Raw genomic sequence first — 17,501 nt, 5'->3', positions numbered from 1 at the left:
ATCAAACTGGAAATTTCACCTTATTAAAATGCAGTTGCTATGGAAACACCATAGTTCTGTGATTTTTGCTTGCAGGCGGTATAGAAAAAATCTTAGCATCAACATACAAGTCAATGCATGTCATTTTAAAATACCTTCTTGGTTCTCTGATGCTTTTATATACCAGTAGGAAATGTAAGATGTAGCACTTTATCTTAATGTGCTGGAGGAGTGAAAGACACTTTTCACCAACAATCTTGGGTATATGCCATAGAGACATAATACCTAGACAGATACACCTTCTAAAATTGCTTTTTTTTTTAAATTAAAGCTAACACTTCTAAAGGCCCAGTTCCTGTCACTGTTTTATTCATACTTACTTATTTCATTTGAATATTTTCATTTTAATTGCTTTGTCCTTGGGGTTTAAAGGCCTCTTTTCTTTCTTGAAAACCCCGAAAAACCTTTCAAATATATGCCATGCTATCATCCTTTATGACAAGGAAATACAGAACCTAAAAAGATTAGTGCCTAGGATGTACAAAGAAGCACTGAGTAGAGCAGGAAGAAAAGTGCATGCAACAGTGCAGACTGACCTTTATCCACTTCACCGTGTTAGCATCACCTTTTAAACTGGCCTTTTTTGACAGTTTAATTTTCTTATTCTACCTTCTGTCATTTAGGTCAGGAATATATATTCAGCTTATCAAATTCTGGACAGCTAAGGATTTATTCACAGCTCTGGCACAGATTTTCTGGATGTGTAGTATAGCAATAGGATATGAATTGGGACAGAGCAAAGGTTTGGTGTGAATAAAGGCTTTATTCAGAGTCTGGTCAAAAGTGGATGCCCAAGAGCAAAGATCTTTTCTGATGCTGTCTTGTAGCCTCCAGCAATGAAGTGCAGGGTTCTCCAGGATAGATTTTCCATTCCATAGTTTTTTCTAATTCATGGTTTGGTCAGGCAAGTTTTATGCCAACCAGAAACCCCTACTGTACTGCCCAAATTTTGCCTTGGGACTGTGTGAAGGACCTCACTGGTTTTGAGTTTGCCATCTGATTATCTCTCTTGATACTCTCTAGTTCCTGAATGACAAGAGTCAGTAAGAAATCATGAATTAGGTATGTAACCCACTTTCTCCACAAATTCATGACTTCATAAATCATTACTGCATCATTCACAGGCTATTGGTTACAGGCCAGCCACTGCAAGTCCACTCTCCTGTGTCTCACCTTGAAACAGAAATAATGAGAGCTCTCATTTTCAGAGAATGCATCAGTGCATACTAAAGAAACCACTTTATTAAAGTCAGAACAATAAGTAAGATTATGGCAATGGATTGGTACTGAATATGACTGAGTGAAAAGAGGAGCATCTCAGACCCTACTGCACCTGTATTGGGAGTGACAGACCAGGGTGGGCTCTCCTGTATCAGCCACTTACATTTCTGCTGCTTTGGCAAGGTGCCGTCGAGTGGGAAGGGCAAGGGGGCTTTTCCCAGTGATTCAATTGCTGTGCTTTGGAGCAGGATGGATCCCTGTGTTTGGATTGCTGAGGGAACCATTCTGAAAAGGGAAGCTTTGTCAAAAAAACAAGCCTGGGCTTGGGACTGGCGTGGCTGCACCTCAGATCCTGTGTTTGGTTTGGGACCCCTCTCTACAGGAGGGACACTGAGGTGCTGAAGCCTGTCCAGAGAAGGACAGCAAAACTAGTGAAGGGTCTGGATACAAGGAGCTGCTGAAGGAGCTGGGGTTGTTCACCCTGGAGAAAAGCAGGCTCAGGGAGGACTGTATCACTCTCTACAACTGCCTGAAAGGAGCTGTAGCCAGGTGGGGGTTACTTCTCCTGAAGAACAAGCGACAGGATGAGAGGGAATGGCCTCATGTGCAAAGTGAGGTTTCAATCAGATATTAGAGAAGATTTCTCCACTGAAAGGATGGTCAGGAATAGACTGCCCAGAAAAGCAGTGAAATCTCCTGGAAGTGTTTGAAAAATATGTGGATTATGAGACTTAGGGACAGGGTTTAGGGGTGAACATGGCAGTGCTACATTAACAGACTCCATCTTAAAAGACTTTCCCAGCCTAAATGATTCTCTGATTCTGTGACAGTATGTTTGTCCTGTAAACACATCCTGAAGCATTCATAGTCAAACTAGAGGGCCCTGTGATTGTAAGGTTGAGGTTTATAAAAATGCACTGAGCACCATATTGGCAATTTTTGTATTGAATAAGTGTAGTTTGGAGGTTAGCACTTCTTCCAGACATCACTGCCTCCTCCTTCTCTTATTAATTGAGGTTTTCCCCCTCTATTCAGTTGAAACCAGATGGTGACTGACTGTATTTCAGTCCCCCATAAGCACAACTCTGCCTGCATGATGGTGAGGGCTGGGTGACTGATTGATGCCTGGAACTGACAGAGTCCACCAGGGGAGACATTTCCATGCAGCAGCTTGAACATGCAAATATTTAAATCTGAAGAGAAGATGTACTGAGATATGTCTGGGAAAACTAAGGCTAGGACAAAAAAGGTTAGTTGAGCAGATTTCTGACCCATGCAAAGAACCTTAAAGTGCACAGTTAAATGAAAATTCTTGTAGTAAAATTCAATTAATTGCCTTTGTAAGACTTGATTTCTTGCTTAAGCTCTCCTTCATCTCTGCATAATTATGTTATTAAATATCAGCAAATTCACCATTTTCAAATGGCATGAAAACACTTTTTTTAATGTGATGCTACTACCAGTAATTCTATCCTGGAATGACTCTACTAGAAATACTTTTTTCTCCTTGGTAAAGAGAAATTATCAGGAGACTTGTTCTCATTCAACTCCTGCAAAGAACTCAAGGAATTTCAATAAACTATGTCAGTTCTTGGAATGACTACATTTTCTTCCTTATTTAATCTTGAGGGGAAAACAAAAAAAAGGCAGTTTACAGCACATTATCTGAAGCTTACTAGGACTCAGGAAATGAAGCCTCTGGGTGCACAGAACTATTATGTGCCCCAGATCATTATTATGAAGGAATGTATTTTTCATTTCCAAGAAATCTGAATCTGTTAGCCATTCAGTATAGTTGTAGGTTAAATGTTAACATTTGGTATAAGTGGCAGCTGTCCAGACACTTGGTAAGAACAGTGGTCAAGCCAAAACCTCAGAAAAAATCAGTCTGTTACTTCTGAACAGGAGTTTTGGCAAAGCCATGTAGGAAATGGAAGGTGGTTACTTTCTCCACATTTCACAAGGGCACTGAATCTTTCCAGCCCATTTCTGTACTGCAGTATACCCCTGAAGTATGTATTTGCTCATTTTAAATTTTTAGGAGAGCAGAAGAAAGACAGAATTCTGTTTGATGGTTTCAGAGTATTAGGGGTCTGAAGGGTCCAGCCCTCTGTTAAAGCCAATCCCATGTCACAATGGTGGGTGGCAGTTTGTGTTGATCTGTGTGCTTGAAACCTCCCTGTAATATCCACACATTTATTCATGGGTTGTTTGCACCCAGCCACTGTTGTGCCAGCTTCTTGCACAGCCAGCTGTGTTCTATTTTGAGCGTTAGTTTTTGACATACACAGATTACTCAATGGCACCTGGGTAATCTAAGAACTCAAGGACCATTGAATTGTACTCCCATGTCAATAATTTGCAAATTCCTATTCAGATTTCTTCCCATTCTTACAGTGTAAACAAGAATCAAATACAGAGTAAAATAACCTAAAATTCTACTTGAACGAGTTGCACTTCAAACTACTCTCTAGAGAGTGAAGGGAAAGGAGAAAAGAGAGTCCATTATTTGAACAGCAGGCAAGTACATAATGTGATAGAATGATGATAGTTTTGGGGAGATATTAAAACAGTATCTTTGTGCTGCTACATGATAGGGCTCTAATTGCTAAATTAAATGAAACAAATTAAAAATACTTGGTCGTTATCATAACTCCAGAAAAATTCTTCAAGACTTCAGAAGCAGAAATACTTCAGGGATAAAAACACCAGCAAGAAACTGGGAAAAAAAGTTTGATATACAATGCAAAGTGAGTTGTTTAAATACTCAAAATAAAGAGTAAGTTTCAATATTTTATTTCAAAAAAGATTTTGCCCGTAGGTAATGGTAACTCTGTACTATGGTGCAGTAATGAACCAAATTCAGAAGCACTCCTACTCTTGCTACATTATTTCAGTTTGCTGAGGGAGTTCCAAATTCTGCCATGGTTGCATTAATGTAATTTTTACAAGGTATGTTATACCAGATATGAGCAGTATAATATTTGGAAATGTGTTTTCATATGCTTAATTTATTATTCACCAAGGACTTTGTGTCATGAGGAATTCCATTCTGGTTGAGTAGGCTGCTGCAATAGCAATTTGACATCCTTTTGCTGTCACTCATAACAGCAACTCAGATAATGTTCCTATCTTAGAGCTGCTGTCTTTGATAAAGAGAATGAAAAAGATTACTTCTTTTTCTGATGCACCTCGGGGTATTTGGCCAGGTATACATCAAGTCAGCTGCATATGGCTGATATACTGAACCTTAAATTTACTGAAGTTTGTTAAAAGTTGATTTCTGATAAATTCTTAAACTCCCAGTATTTGTGATCCTTTCAGTGCTGTTAAAAAATTTCCCCTAAATACAGTAGTTAACAATCATCTCTGAATTTCTAGAATAATTAAAGAAGCCTAATTTTCAGAGCACGAATATCAGTGGTAACTTCTGAGCACTGAAGGAAAAAATTCTAATGAAAACTGAAGCCAACATCCTGTAACAATAAGAAATAAACTACCTGTAGTAAGAGTTTTGTTAATATTCCTGGCTTGCTGTTGCACTCAAAATTCTGTTGTCCCACTTGTACAAACTGATCATTTCAGCTTCCTTGCTGTACCATAGTAGATATAGTTTCTAACCTGCTAATTTGAGCTCTGAATGGGTACCTGTAGCAACATTACAAAGAAATGGCATTTTCTATGATCAGAGAGCCATTATTTTGGGTAATCAAAGAATAACAGAGAAAGAAAATCATGGTGAAATAACAGCTACCTTCATACTCCCTGCCTTGACTTAATTTGCTACAAAACTGGAAATAGAAATTGGATCACCAAAAATTCTTGACCATTTTGGATATTGTAAAGCAGAAAGCACAGTTTAGTCTAAAAGAAAATGGTGATGACCACATTTACAATGTTGAAGAGAAATTCATCAGCTGTCCTACCGAGGTATGCTTTGTTAAAATTTCACAAGTACCAATTTTCACTTAGTAACCATAGTCCCCTTACTCCAGCCTCACAATAACTTCTAATGGTTGTTTTTTGAATTTATCTTTAGAAAATTATTGCCTTTGAAATGGGCTTTTGAATTTGTAGTAAGAAAAATGACACCAGCCAGACAGGTTATAGAATGTGATAGAGACAGCATAATAATCAGGTTGAAATAATGCTAAAAAATCACATTCTCAAATTTAAAAGTTTGGATATCTTAGAATGACTTTTAAATTTCACAGCAAACGTCTGCCCATTACTTCTGCCTGTCTGCTATGTGCACTTGTTACAAGGGAGCACTAGAAAAATCTACATTCAGTGCAAGGTTTGTCTCCCTCTAAGAGCCTGTTTGGTCAGCTAAATTCTTTCTTGTGCTCCACTGAGTTGATGAGGGGCTTAAGATGCACCTGTGACACCGTGCAGCTCTCCAGGACATCCATATGGCAGATGTGGCAAAAGATTTGGGCATACTCATGTCCTGCAGCGTAGAGGACTGTGGGCCAAATGTGATATCTGACATTTCTTTCAGAGGTCTTCTAATGTCCTTTGATGTGAGCAAGCTCCAGGGTGTCTGAGACATCCATATGGGATTGGCAGACATGGTACTTACAAGGAACCTGTGTCCTTCTACCTCTACAGCAGCACCTAAAATGTCACTGACCACTCAGGTTGGTCACAGACCATACTGGAATACTTTTTCGTAGCAATCTAAAGGCAGACGTGTAATTTATAATAAATAATTAGCATGGATAGTTTAAGCATATTTTTCTCACAGAAAAGCTATGAATAGATTTGGATTTATTTGAATCTATACATTATTTAAAATTATTAGCACTTTTTATTGTTACGGTTTTTATACTCTATAGATCAACTGCACTTAGTTCTCTAAACATTATTAATATTTGATGTTCCAGTTCTGCTGTTTGTTGGTGAAAGATGGCACTGGGCTGGAATGGATATATCTTAGGTTAAAGTGGAGTCTTGTGTTCACATGTCCCTGGCACTTCTCACTGCTTTTCCTGATAATAATGTCACATTTAGGTGAAAGGGAGTTTATAAATTCTATAATTGGGATAGTGAAAAATTGTTCTAGATGGTTGTTTATTGGGTTTAAGGGTAAAGTATTTGCTTTACTCTTGCACACAGTCAGTTGCAGTTTACCTGCTGCTGAGGGCAGGTGAAGGTTTAGCTCAGCAATGAAGACGTCAGCCACCTCTCCAAATCACTGTCTCTCACCATCTGGAAGGCTGCCTTGAGATGACCACCCTGTGGCACCCTTTGCAATCTGCTGGTGCCTTCTGCCACGGGAAGAGCCCCAGGAAATCGTCTACATTTCAAGAAAACATTTGAGTCACACACAGAAAGAAAGCTGAAAATGAGCAGCAGTGTTTAATGTTCCAAGATGCAGAAGGATTGATAGTCCTTGAGTCAAAATTTCAGCGGGAGGAAATTAATCCACTGGCTAAACACAGCCAACAAACTGAAACAGATCTGCCCCAAGCCTCTTTGCTTTACTTAATGGCTTAATACAAAAAGTAAAACCCAAAAAATTAGCAGAAATCTCTAATATGAACACTGTCATCTTACATTTTTGAGGTTAACTGGGCATTTTAGGGAATTTTTGAAGCTTTTGCTCTTTGCTGACATCTCTATAGGTGAAGCAAGTTAAGAATATGTCTGATTAAATTATGTCTTCTATCCAGATAATCACTGAGACCTGTGAACTGTTTAGTGGTAAAGTACTGGCACCATTATGGATAAAGATACTTTTGAGCTGCAGAAGGAATGATACTTTCTTCTGGAATTGATTTCTTAATGATGTTTATATTACCAAGTCTCACTTGGTAGGAAAGAATTTGGTTGGGCCTTGTCTAGGAACACTGTAATTTAGTCCATGACTACTGCAGAGGCTCAATTAAGTGCTTATGATGTTCAAAATAAAAAAGGAGAGATTACAAGACTCACCATGGGTTTGATCAGGAGAATAACCCAGCGTGATGCATGGCACGTTGGATTTTCTTCCCTAATTAGTGTGGTAAGGTGGCAAATATATTGAATTGCAGTGTTCACCAGCCTAATCAGACTTCAAGATTAATTGCTATGCAATCAATGTGCCAGTGAGCAGAGGGGCCAGATATCAAGGGCTGATCCTCAAGGGGGGATTCAGTGCTCGGGTCTTCTTCCCATTTATACTAACAGCTGCTAACTCACAGGGCCATAGGACACACAACTGAGCAGTTTAAAGGACAGAACAATAACTGTGATGAAAGAAGAACTACCTGAGTAATGCAAGCTGTCAGCTACTGTCTTAAAAGGATAACATATCTGCCTTTGAAGAGTGCTGCTTGAAGTGTCAGTAACTAGATGTCTGCTTCCTTCCTGGTGTACTGCCACAGAATGCGTCTTCCACAAACAGCAGAATGCAGCTTATTACAAACACAGGATTGTAATGCTCAGAAAGACAAAAAGTCATTAAACACTCACTGAACAGGGATATATATTTAAAGCTATTGTAGAAAAGTGCTGCTCATGAAGAACAACTTAAGGGTTTTCAGTGTGAGACTGCCAAACAAGAAAATTTAGCAGGCAGAGTGCTGAAATGCATGACAGTTTATAAGGAGAGAAACCAAGATTGTCATCGTGGGAATAGCTATAAAACAGACAACTCTCAAAAATTGTACATGAAAGCACAAATATCAACCTATGACAGAGAACAGAGCTGCCCAGGGACAGAACTTTTCAGATGTAGATGAGAACGGGAGTAACTAAAATGTTATTTTGAATTCAAATAAGTATTCTAAACTAAACAATTAAGTGTTGTCCTGGGTGTTTTGCTTTATTCGGTTTTTAATGATGGGAAATTTTATGGATTGGAATTATTGGAATAAAAAAAATTGCTTAGAGGAAACATTATAAAATTCAACAATGACCAATGAAATGATATATTTAGACAACTCCAAAGAATCCTAGAAAAAATAGGTTGGGCAGACTATTGGGATTTGGAAGGCTGAGCAGAGTTTTGTCTTGCTTTGCCAGAGTTTGGGATTAAGCAACAGATATGGAAAAATATTTCTTTCATAAAACCAAGAGATGGAAGACAGTTTTCATGTTATCAGGTCTTGTTTACATAGGTTGGACAGATGAAATTGCAAGCCCTTTCCTTTTGATGAAATAAGCCTTGAGAAAAATAGTGTGTGGCAGCTTCTGTTGTTTTAATTCCCTCTTTATATTACCAGCAACAGACTTGCAAAAAAAAAGTCTTCTTAGTAGGACCCATAATGGAGGCTTGCTATTGACTGCATTGAGGAGGATTTTGATTTCAAAAGCTTGTCATATTACACCTTTTCATTTATTTTGAAGATATCTGCTACTACTCCCCACACCATAAGGAAATAGAGATACACTTTTTAGTGCACTTCATTTTCTCCTGCTGCCCTGTAACAAACCAGGTCTTTCCATGCCCTTGTGAACCTGAAAACTTTATATATCCTGGGGATTCATTGTCAGACAGTGTCAGCAGGAAAACAGAGGGAAAGAGGGTTATAATAGACCTTCTATTCCTTTCTCTCACCAACCCACTCAATCAGTTTAGAAATGCTAGAAAGAGTGTATTTCAGCTTCAGTTCAACATGCCCATTTTCACTACAGCCTTGGACCAGAGACTGCTATAACAATCCTTTTCTCTCCATTTATAACACCAGCCTTTCAGACATCATCCCTGCCCTCTGAAGTGACAGGTCTAGTGGCATAATGCAATGGAGTGGATTCAGATCTAGCTGGGAGTTTTGGTCTGAAAATACTCTCCAAACTAAATCAGCATTATTGTGACAGGTCAAGCCTAGTAACAAAATATAGCTTCATTTTCTCAGTAGCAATGGCAGGCTAGGAGCACAAATGTGAAAAATTGGACTCTAAGAGTCAAGAACATTTCCCAATTACAATTTTTATCACCTGTTAGAATCGTACTAACACTAATGTGGCAGGAAAGATTTAAGCTCTTTTTAGATACAATGAACTTTATCTGTACAGTTCAGAAAAGAATGTGCAAGTCTTGTCTTAAAAACACAAAGTTGTGCTAAATTGCCTTTTTTTTCCTTCTATTTTTTTCTTTTCTTTTTTTTTTTCCTAAAGCCAAACCTAAATAGAGAAAAGTCTACAGTCTACAGCTGGGCCAGAAAATTCTCTGTTGAAAATCACATGCCTTTCATCTACCAAAGGAAAAAAAAAATTATTTGATTTAGGGATTGGGGAATATTTAATGATGTTTCCTGCTAATTAAATAAAATTTATGTGTTTAATTTTTAAAATACCAAAAATGTTAAATTTAATGTTCTTTGGTAATCAGTTATCTTCTTATTTTAAAATGAGTGCTTGGTCTAAAAAGTTTATGGCAATTTTCCTCTTAAAAAGACAAAAAATTATTTCATATCTCTGAAACTACAATGAACTAAACTATTGGGCACAGAACCAAAATAAGTTGAACATTTTGTTTCAAAAAAAAAACCATTCAGCTTTGATTTAAAGAAAATTTCATTTTCCTCATGACAGTAGGCAAATAGGTACTGAATATATTTTATTTCCTGTCAACATGCTTGCATTTGAGAATTACTAAAATACGCAATTTCTTGCTTACATTTAAAATTTTTAGGGATTTTATCCTTTGTTTTTCTATTATTCTTCTTGGAGAGAGAGCACATTTTGAGATACACTCCCCTGCATTAGATTTTGAAAGATAGGAACCATCCTGCAGGGATTCTCTCTTGTTTGATTACACCAGAGGTTACAGGAGCACTTTCTGTTTGAGCATGTAAATAGTTAATGAAAAGCCAGTAGATGGCACTCCAGAATGTGCAGCATTGATCATACCTAAGAATTAGAAACCTTGCTGTGCTCTGGAAATGGCTTCCTCAGCCTTCTCTGCACAGGAGACCTCTCACACCCAGGATCCAAAGGAAGCTGAAGGAAACACTGCACTTTGCATCTAAGTGTTTGGCCTCTTCTTCTCCATGAACTTTGCAAGTCTGGATTTTGTATGTCTGATAAAAATAATTGCACTTAGCTTCTAAACGCAGTAAAAATAAATAAGAAACCTGTAGGGAATACTTTTGGTTCCTTTTTGGCCATATATAAGACTGGATTTCAGTTGGCTAGTGCAAATTACTGCATTTTCTTCAAACCAAGTTTGGTCAGTTTGTTCTGATGCTGTTTGATATTTTTCCCAAACCAAGATTTATTCTTTTAAAATAGGCCTTGCAACATTCCCCTTTAACCTAATATCAATTATTTATACAAACAGAAGAAAAACAACCTAGTGAAGGGGCCTTCTTGCTTTTCTTGGAAATATCCTCATCACCACACTGGAGTCCAGGAATCTCTGGCCTCAGCTGGAAATGTGGGAATGCTGAGACCTCCTCCAAAGTGACCACTGTCATGGTAATGATGCCTTGTGGAGGCTGACATAGAACAGAGGCCAGATGGAGTTAGAGAATAAAGTAGGTATTTATTAGAATGCCTCAATGGATCCACCTTGGGCAGTACAGGAGCCCAGCCAGGGCTACACCCAGGATGAATCCAAAATGGTCACAAAAATGGACAACCGGTCATGAGGTGTCACAGTTTTATAAGTTTTGGTCCATTTGCATACTGAAGCTAATTGTCCAGTTATAGCTTTAACCCATGAAGTCCCATCCTTCTTGTTTTTCTCTCTTCCTTCCACCACTGTTTATGCTCTTGGGCCTGAAATTTGGAGTGGTCATCCTTGGTCCTCAGCTAGAGAAATAATTGTTTTGTCTACCTACTCAGTGAAGAGAGCTTACCATCCCCTAATATGAAGCTCAGAACTACACACTAAAGCAGGACAGACTCTGAAAAATACAAAAGCTAAAACCTGAGGCATCAGTAGCAGGGGAGAAATTGTGTAGGGTCAGTGATCTGTGTTCTGAATGGCTTCCAGATATGTCTCTGCTGCTCATAACTGGCACAAACACCTGTCTGATATGGGAATATTTATAAAGATGGGCATATTGGAGTCCAGATGGGGGCCACAAATATGAGCAGAGGTGCTGGAGCACCTCTCCTGTGAAGACAGGCTGAGAGAGTTGGGGTTTTTCAGCCTGAAGAAGAGAAGGCTCTGGGGACACCTAATAGCATCTTCCAGCACCTAAAGGTGTGTGCAAGGAAGATGGACAAGGACTTTTTATGAGGGCTTGTAGTGATAGGACAAGGGGGAATGGCCTTAAGCTGAAGCAGTGTAGGTTTAAATTAGATATTAGGAAGAAATTCTTTGTTGTGTAGCTGGCAAGACACTGGAACAGGGTGCTCAGGGAAGCTGTGGATGCTCCATCCCTGGAGCCACTTATGGCCAGGTTGAACAGGGCCCTGAGAAAACTGGCCCCTGTCCATGTCAAGAATTAGAAGAGCTTTAAGGTCCATTCCAACCCAAACCATTCTATGATTATGTGAGGTACCTTGAATGTTTATTTCAAACTTATTTTTCAGCTCTCAGGATTGCTCTGCAGGAAAGATCTTTTGCTAGTGTCTTCTTGTGAAGCTAGTGAGCAAATTTATCACAGACTCGGATAAAAGCTGAATTATTTTGGCCAACATAGCTGCTTGTCTGAAACATTTCTCTTACCTTGTGTGAGGCATAGGGAAGTTGTATTCTCCCAGTTAGGATGATTGAAATGAAGAGAAGACAGTCAACAAATGTGGCTAAGTTAAAACTATCAGGAGGAACAAAATCCAGCCAGAAGAAGCAAAAGGAGAATCAGTTCTAAATTTCTATTTGTGCAACTAACATAAACTGTCCACCCAAATGTGAGGGGTATTGAGTACTCTGCTGTGGTAATGGGAAGAACAGTGCAGGAAGCAGGATGGGGAAGAGAAAAGAAGCGATGCAGAGAAAGAAGAAATCAAATCCCTGGAGAGTTCTGTTCCCCACAGGGAAATGGGAGAGTGTAATCACTGCTAGTGGCCAAGGCAGTCTGATTTTCCATCCCCACCAGCCACTGCTCCCTGTCACAACTCAGCCACCCATGGTGCTCCCCTGCTTGGGCTGGCCCTGGAAAGGCAGCAGGCTACACACTGGCTGCCAGGAAGCAAAACTGAGGCATGGCCATGGGGTGGGGCATCCTTGTCCCTCAGGTCTGCAAGTCTGACAGCCTGCATGACCTCTGTGGCCACACAGTCATGGCTGGGCTTATGGGGGGATTTTGTAAGAGAGGAAGAAAAGTGAATTTTTGCAGTAGGATGCAAAGACACTGAGCAATATTTGTGCCGTCCTGATGGACCTGAGAGATGAGAAACCTCATCTGACACTAGTGTAACATGAGGCCTAAGTTAGAGAGAATAGAGTTGAAACATGGTCTTTTTCATTCTATGCCTTAATGAGAATATGCCTTCTTTTAGCTTTCAACTTTGCTAAATCCTTTTCCTAACCATCACATGCTAGGTCCCTCCATCTTCTGCGAGCTAAACAGGCTTCAAGGATCCATCCATTCTTGTGACAGATGTTGCCTTGATCTTCAGCTCCTACTGTTTTGATAGGTCAGTGTATTTCCCACCTTGCTCATGCTCCTCTGCCTCTCTTTCCTGACCAGCTTCATGCTTGCTTCCTCTGTCTGACTGATGTCAGCCTTTCCCCATTTCCATCACATTCCCTCACTCTCTCCCCTGCCCCACCACCTCCTCTGTAGGCAGCCAACCTCCTAACTGTATTTTTGAGTATAAAAGCCCGCAGGCAAGGAGTAAGAAAAGGCAGCTTATGAAGGATTACAACTGAATAGGCCCATAAGGTGCTAAATAACCCTTCTCAGTAGCACAGAGTTTGGAAGTCTGATAAATGGAGCCTTGCAGATGTTTCTAATCCAGCAGTTTTGCCTGGTAGGGAACATGCACTGAGGGGTGATTTGGCAATTCTGATATCAAAGAAAGAAGAATGAATGAAAACCAAATATTAATGGTTTAGCAAATGGAAGCTTAAGCAGAAGATATACTGTTTTGTACCACAAAGCAGTGTACCAAGAAGCTTCTTAGCAATAAAACAGAAACAGAAGGGACTTATTCTATTTACATAAGAAAAAAAACATATACCCTAGAACAGTTTCAGCTGAAAGGAACACTAGGTTCCTCTGTTTGGCCCTCCAAAACTACCCTCATTATTAAGAATATTTTCTTCTCTCTAGTCAGAGCTGCCCTTGCTACAGGAGCCTCTTGGCAAGTTTTTGCCAACAGTGAGAGCAAGTTTTGGTAAACATCAGATTTTTTGCAGCATGCCTTGCTGAATGGAGCAGAGGTGGCATCTTATAGGCTTCTCAGCATACTGATAAAAGCAGTTTTATGTACTCATAAAGATGTGAGATCATGTCAAAGATTTTTACAGAACAGTGCAAGTTCATGCTGACTTCTGTACATCTTGTTTTCTGTCTTTCTTAGGGTGCATTAAAAATACTGACTGAGGAAGAGTTCTTCAAAACTATCTGATACCAGAGTGATGTACTAACATTAGGAGCCTCCATGCCTGCAGGAGCTTATCACCCTGGCCCTGTCCTGCCCCAGCTTTGCTAGTTCCTCATAAAGCTAAGCAGGCTGACATAAAACACAGGTTGAAGACATTAACTACTTGCCAACTGAATTAGTACTTAGAGAGAGTACAGTTATTTGAAAGGTCAAACACTGTAATTATAGCCATATCAACATACATTATACATTATCTTAATCAAAAAAAAAGAGGTAAGAACTGCAAAATAAAACACTGCAATATAATACAAAACAGTATTTGGTCACTATTTAATACTAAAAACTGTGGGAAAGTGTCAAATCTAAAATGAGCTGCCTGCAGAATAAAACTGTGAAAGAAGTGCAAAATTCAATTTTGTGCTTAACTTAAACAGATCTAAACCCCTTGCAAAAAATATGCAGATTTTGTTTCTATAATGATGTAAAATTTTTACAAATTATTTATCTAATTTGTTAGAGAAAACAGTTTTCACTGCACCATTCATCACCTGGGTTTGCATTTTTTCCAGTGATACACAGAGAAAATCACACATGGGCTACTATTAAGACTACGCCATTATCCATAAAGAGACTCCAAAGACATACAACTGGTTTGAAAAAAAAATAGAAAATCTGATAGAATGAGTGCACTCAAAAGGGCTGAAAAAGATCATGAAGATTTTTCTTATATCTACAATTTTTTTTCAAATGAAGTTTTCTCTTTTCAAAAAGAGGATGCAGATGATAACAGAGAGGCTGTAGATCTTATTGCCTTAGGACAATTTAAGACATAGCACCCAGCACCCTACTTAGGTAGAACACTTTTTGCAAAAGTGCAAATCATTCATAAACCTAAATTTATTTAGAAATCAAATATTTTTCCATAAATTATATTTTTCTTATCCTGAAAAGTAACCACATTACAAGGAAAAGTTTTCCAAAAGCAAAAATATGTAAAATTAATTATGTTAAGGTCAATTAAAAAGTAAACCTGGAAAAAGTGAGCACAGAAAAAAATGCACCTGTATTAACTTACACACATTTCATCACCTCCTACCTCCTGTCACTTGAAAATCTATTGACACACTTCAGCAAACTAGCACGTTTCTTTGTATGAACATTTTGCCTCAGCTGAGAGGCAGTGATTCCATTTTTCTGTGTTTTATAATCCTTTCAGGGAAAAAAAATCAAACCAAAACAACTAAAATTGGAGGGAATAAGAAACCCAAACAATTTGATCTGCTTGATATTGAGGTCAGATATAGTTCCATACAAAGACTCACCAGGGAACAGAACACAAACCTGCTGTACATAAACCTTTCCAAAGAGCAAGAACTACATATTAAAGATTTTTATTAGATGGTGTTTTAAAGTGTCCCTAGGCATAATACAAGCTTTTATTTTTTTTTTTTATGTGTTCAAACAGTGCAGTTGTAAGAGAATGAAACTGTAATATGCCATGTGTCAGTAATTCAGAAAGGAAAGTTTGTAAAAATTAACAGTCAGGAAATAATAAGAAGCTGTATATCAAGGAAGGATTATTAAAACAAGAAGGATCTGAGCTGCCAGCATGTGGTGAATACCATGAAACATGAAGGCAAGAGGCATTATTTAATTTGAGTAACTTACACGTTTATGCACCCCTTTGGCCTCAAAGCATCAGAGGAGGCAATGCTTAGCCCCCAAGATCAATGGGAGTACCACAGTTACTCCCCACAAACTCTTGCTTAGTTTGTTTTTTTTTTTTTTTTGCTTTTGGCATATTTTGAATTGTATTCTTAACTGTTGCAAGGCAGTAATAAAGTAGTTGACAACAGCTCGGTGTTTTGCAGACACAAGAGATCCCACAGCCCAAGATTAGCCATGATGCATGTTCACTATGTTTGTTAATCCCTCCTCCCAAAGCTGTGATTTAAGATAGTATAATAAAACACAGTAGACTCACAGAAAGACAATGTGATCTCCTGATTGTTTTTTTCTGCAACTCATTCTATACAGGCAGAATCTGATCCCAAGATGCTTACAATTCCAATTTGTTTCCATACTTGTGACCTCAAAGAATCATCAAACATGGAGCCACAATGTAATGCATTATTTTTTATACTAATGACACCACAGGTTCTGCAAGGCTGTTCAGAATTTGGTGTTCAGGTTTGATCAGGAGTATGAAGGCTCATGCAGCAAACACTCTTGTTTGCCTGTTTCTTAAGGGAAGGATTCCATGGTAGCAAGGTCAAATGTGATCCCTGAAGGTTGCCATGGCAACTGTATATTGATTCATTACATATCAGAGTTTGTTCTGAAGCCTCTCCAAGGCAGGATATTGTCCTGCCATAATTGCGTTTCTCTGCTCTTCAGCTTTAGTGCTTTGCGCCATGGACAACTGATTCTGAATGCAGAGAAAACTGATGCACACTGATGTGTCTGTTATGCAAGGATAAAAGGAAGTATAGAGAGAGAAAGGAAGACCAGAGAAAGAGCAAAAAAAAACCCCACTAAATAAGGCTGAAGGGTACACAGTGCAAACATCAGGGAGAAGAGAAGAAAAAGGGGTAAAAAATATTCTGATGTTCTCTGTGTTGCACTGAGTCAATAAATTCACTTTAGAGAGTTTTGAGATTAAATGTGCCTCTTCCTGATAGGAACTAGAATAAATGCTGTTATGACATGGTGAATCCATAATCCCCAAAGCTGGCTACAAAAAATATGAGTGAAGTATATGTTCCTTTAAGTTCTCCTGGCAGCAGAAAAGTAGAAAATCTGCAGGCTAAAGGGACAAGTGTACAGAATCATAGAATAATAGAATATAGAATCACAGAATAGTTGAGGTTGGAGGGAACCTTAAAAATCATCTATTTTCAACCTCCCTACTATTGGCAGGGACACCTTCCACTAGACCAGGTTGCTCAAAGCCCCCTCCAACCTGTCCATGAACACTTCCAGGGATTGGGTGTCGATAACCTCTTTGGGTAGCTGGTTCCTGGGTCTCAGCACCCTCATAGTAAAATATGTCTTTCTAATGTCTAATCTAAACCCACAATCTTTCAGCTTTACACCACTTCCCCGTGTTCTGTGGGAGCTGTATGCCCTTGTAAAAAGTCCCTCTCCATGTTTGTTGCAGGCTCCTGTTGGTACTGGAAGGCTGCTGTAAGGTGTCCCTGGAGCCTTCTCTTCTCCAGGCTGAGCAATGCCAACTCCCTCTGGATCGTTACCCTGACCTCTCTCTGCTGCTGCAGTGCTTTAGGAGCTATGGAGTAAGCATTGATCACAGCCACAGATCACCAGCTGCATTTCCACTTCAAATTCACATTCAGCTTGCTACTGAAAGGGGCTTTCCCCCTCCACGAGGTCTTGTACTGTTTGTTGAGCGTTACAGGGTTTTTCTGATAAGCTTTCAGTTCTGCCTTTCATGCTGGAAATTACTAAATGTCCATCACAGACCAGATAACCAAGAAAAGCCAGCGACTACCTCTGAACTTTGGTAATTTCCAAAGCAATATTTTTTTGCATGGAGAAATTAAATTACCTTCAGGGGGCTGCACCCAAACCAGACTTCACATTGCCTCTCCAGCAGACACATCATCCAAACAAACCTGGTCCTTCAATCAGTCATGAAAACCAATCAGCAGACTACTGCCCATCAGCACAGCAGTAGAATTCAGTTTTAACAAACATTATGACAGATTTACCCTTTTTTTGACAGTAACAGGTCTATATACACATATATATAAACTCTGTTCTTACTTCAGTGCAGAGATTACAAAACATAAAAA

General features: G+C 39.0%; 1 protein-coding gene across 1 annotated transcript in view; it reads left to right on the top strand.

Moving 5' to 3' along the window:
* LOC311151776 (uncharacterized protein) overlaps window positions 1-16,920 on the top strand; it is a 114,655-nt gene extending 97,735 nt beyond the window's left edge. Inside the window, exon 2 of the mRNA XM_084202438.1 lies at window positions 16,850-16,920. Coding sequence (XP_084058564.1) covers window positions 16,850-16,879 — 30 coding nt within the window. The 3' untranslated portion in view covers window positions 16,880-16,920. The remainder of the gene's footprint in view (window positions 1-16,849) is intronic.
* The last annotated feature ends 581 nt before the right edge of the window (window positions 16,921-17,501 follow it).

The sequence above is a fragment of the Fringilla coelebs genome, assembly GCF_963513975.1.
Source record: "Fringilla coelebs genome assembly, chromosome: 1".
NCBI lineage: Eukaryota > Metazoa > Chordata > Aves > Passeriformes > Fringillidae > Fringilla > Fringilla coelebs.
The sequence above is the reverse complement of the archived record's forward strand: the minus strand, read 5'-3'. Positions and strand labels throughout refer to the sequence as shown.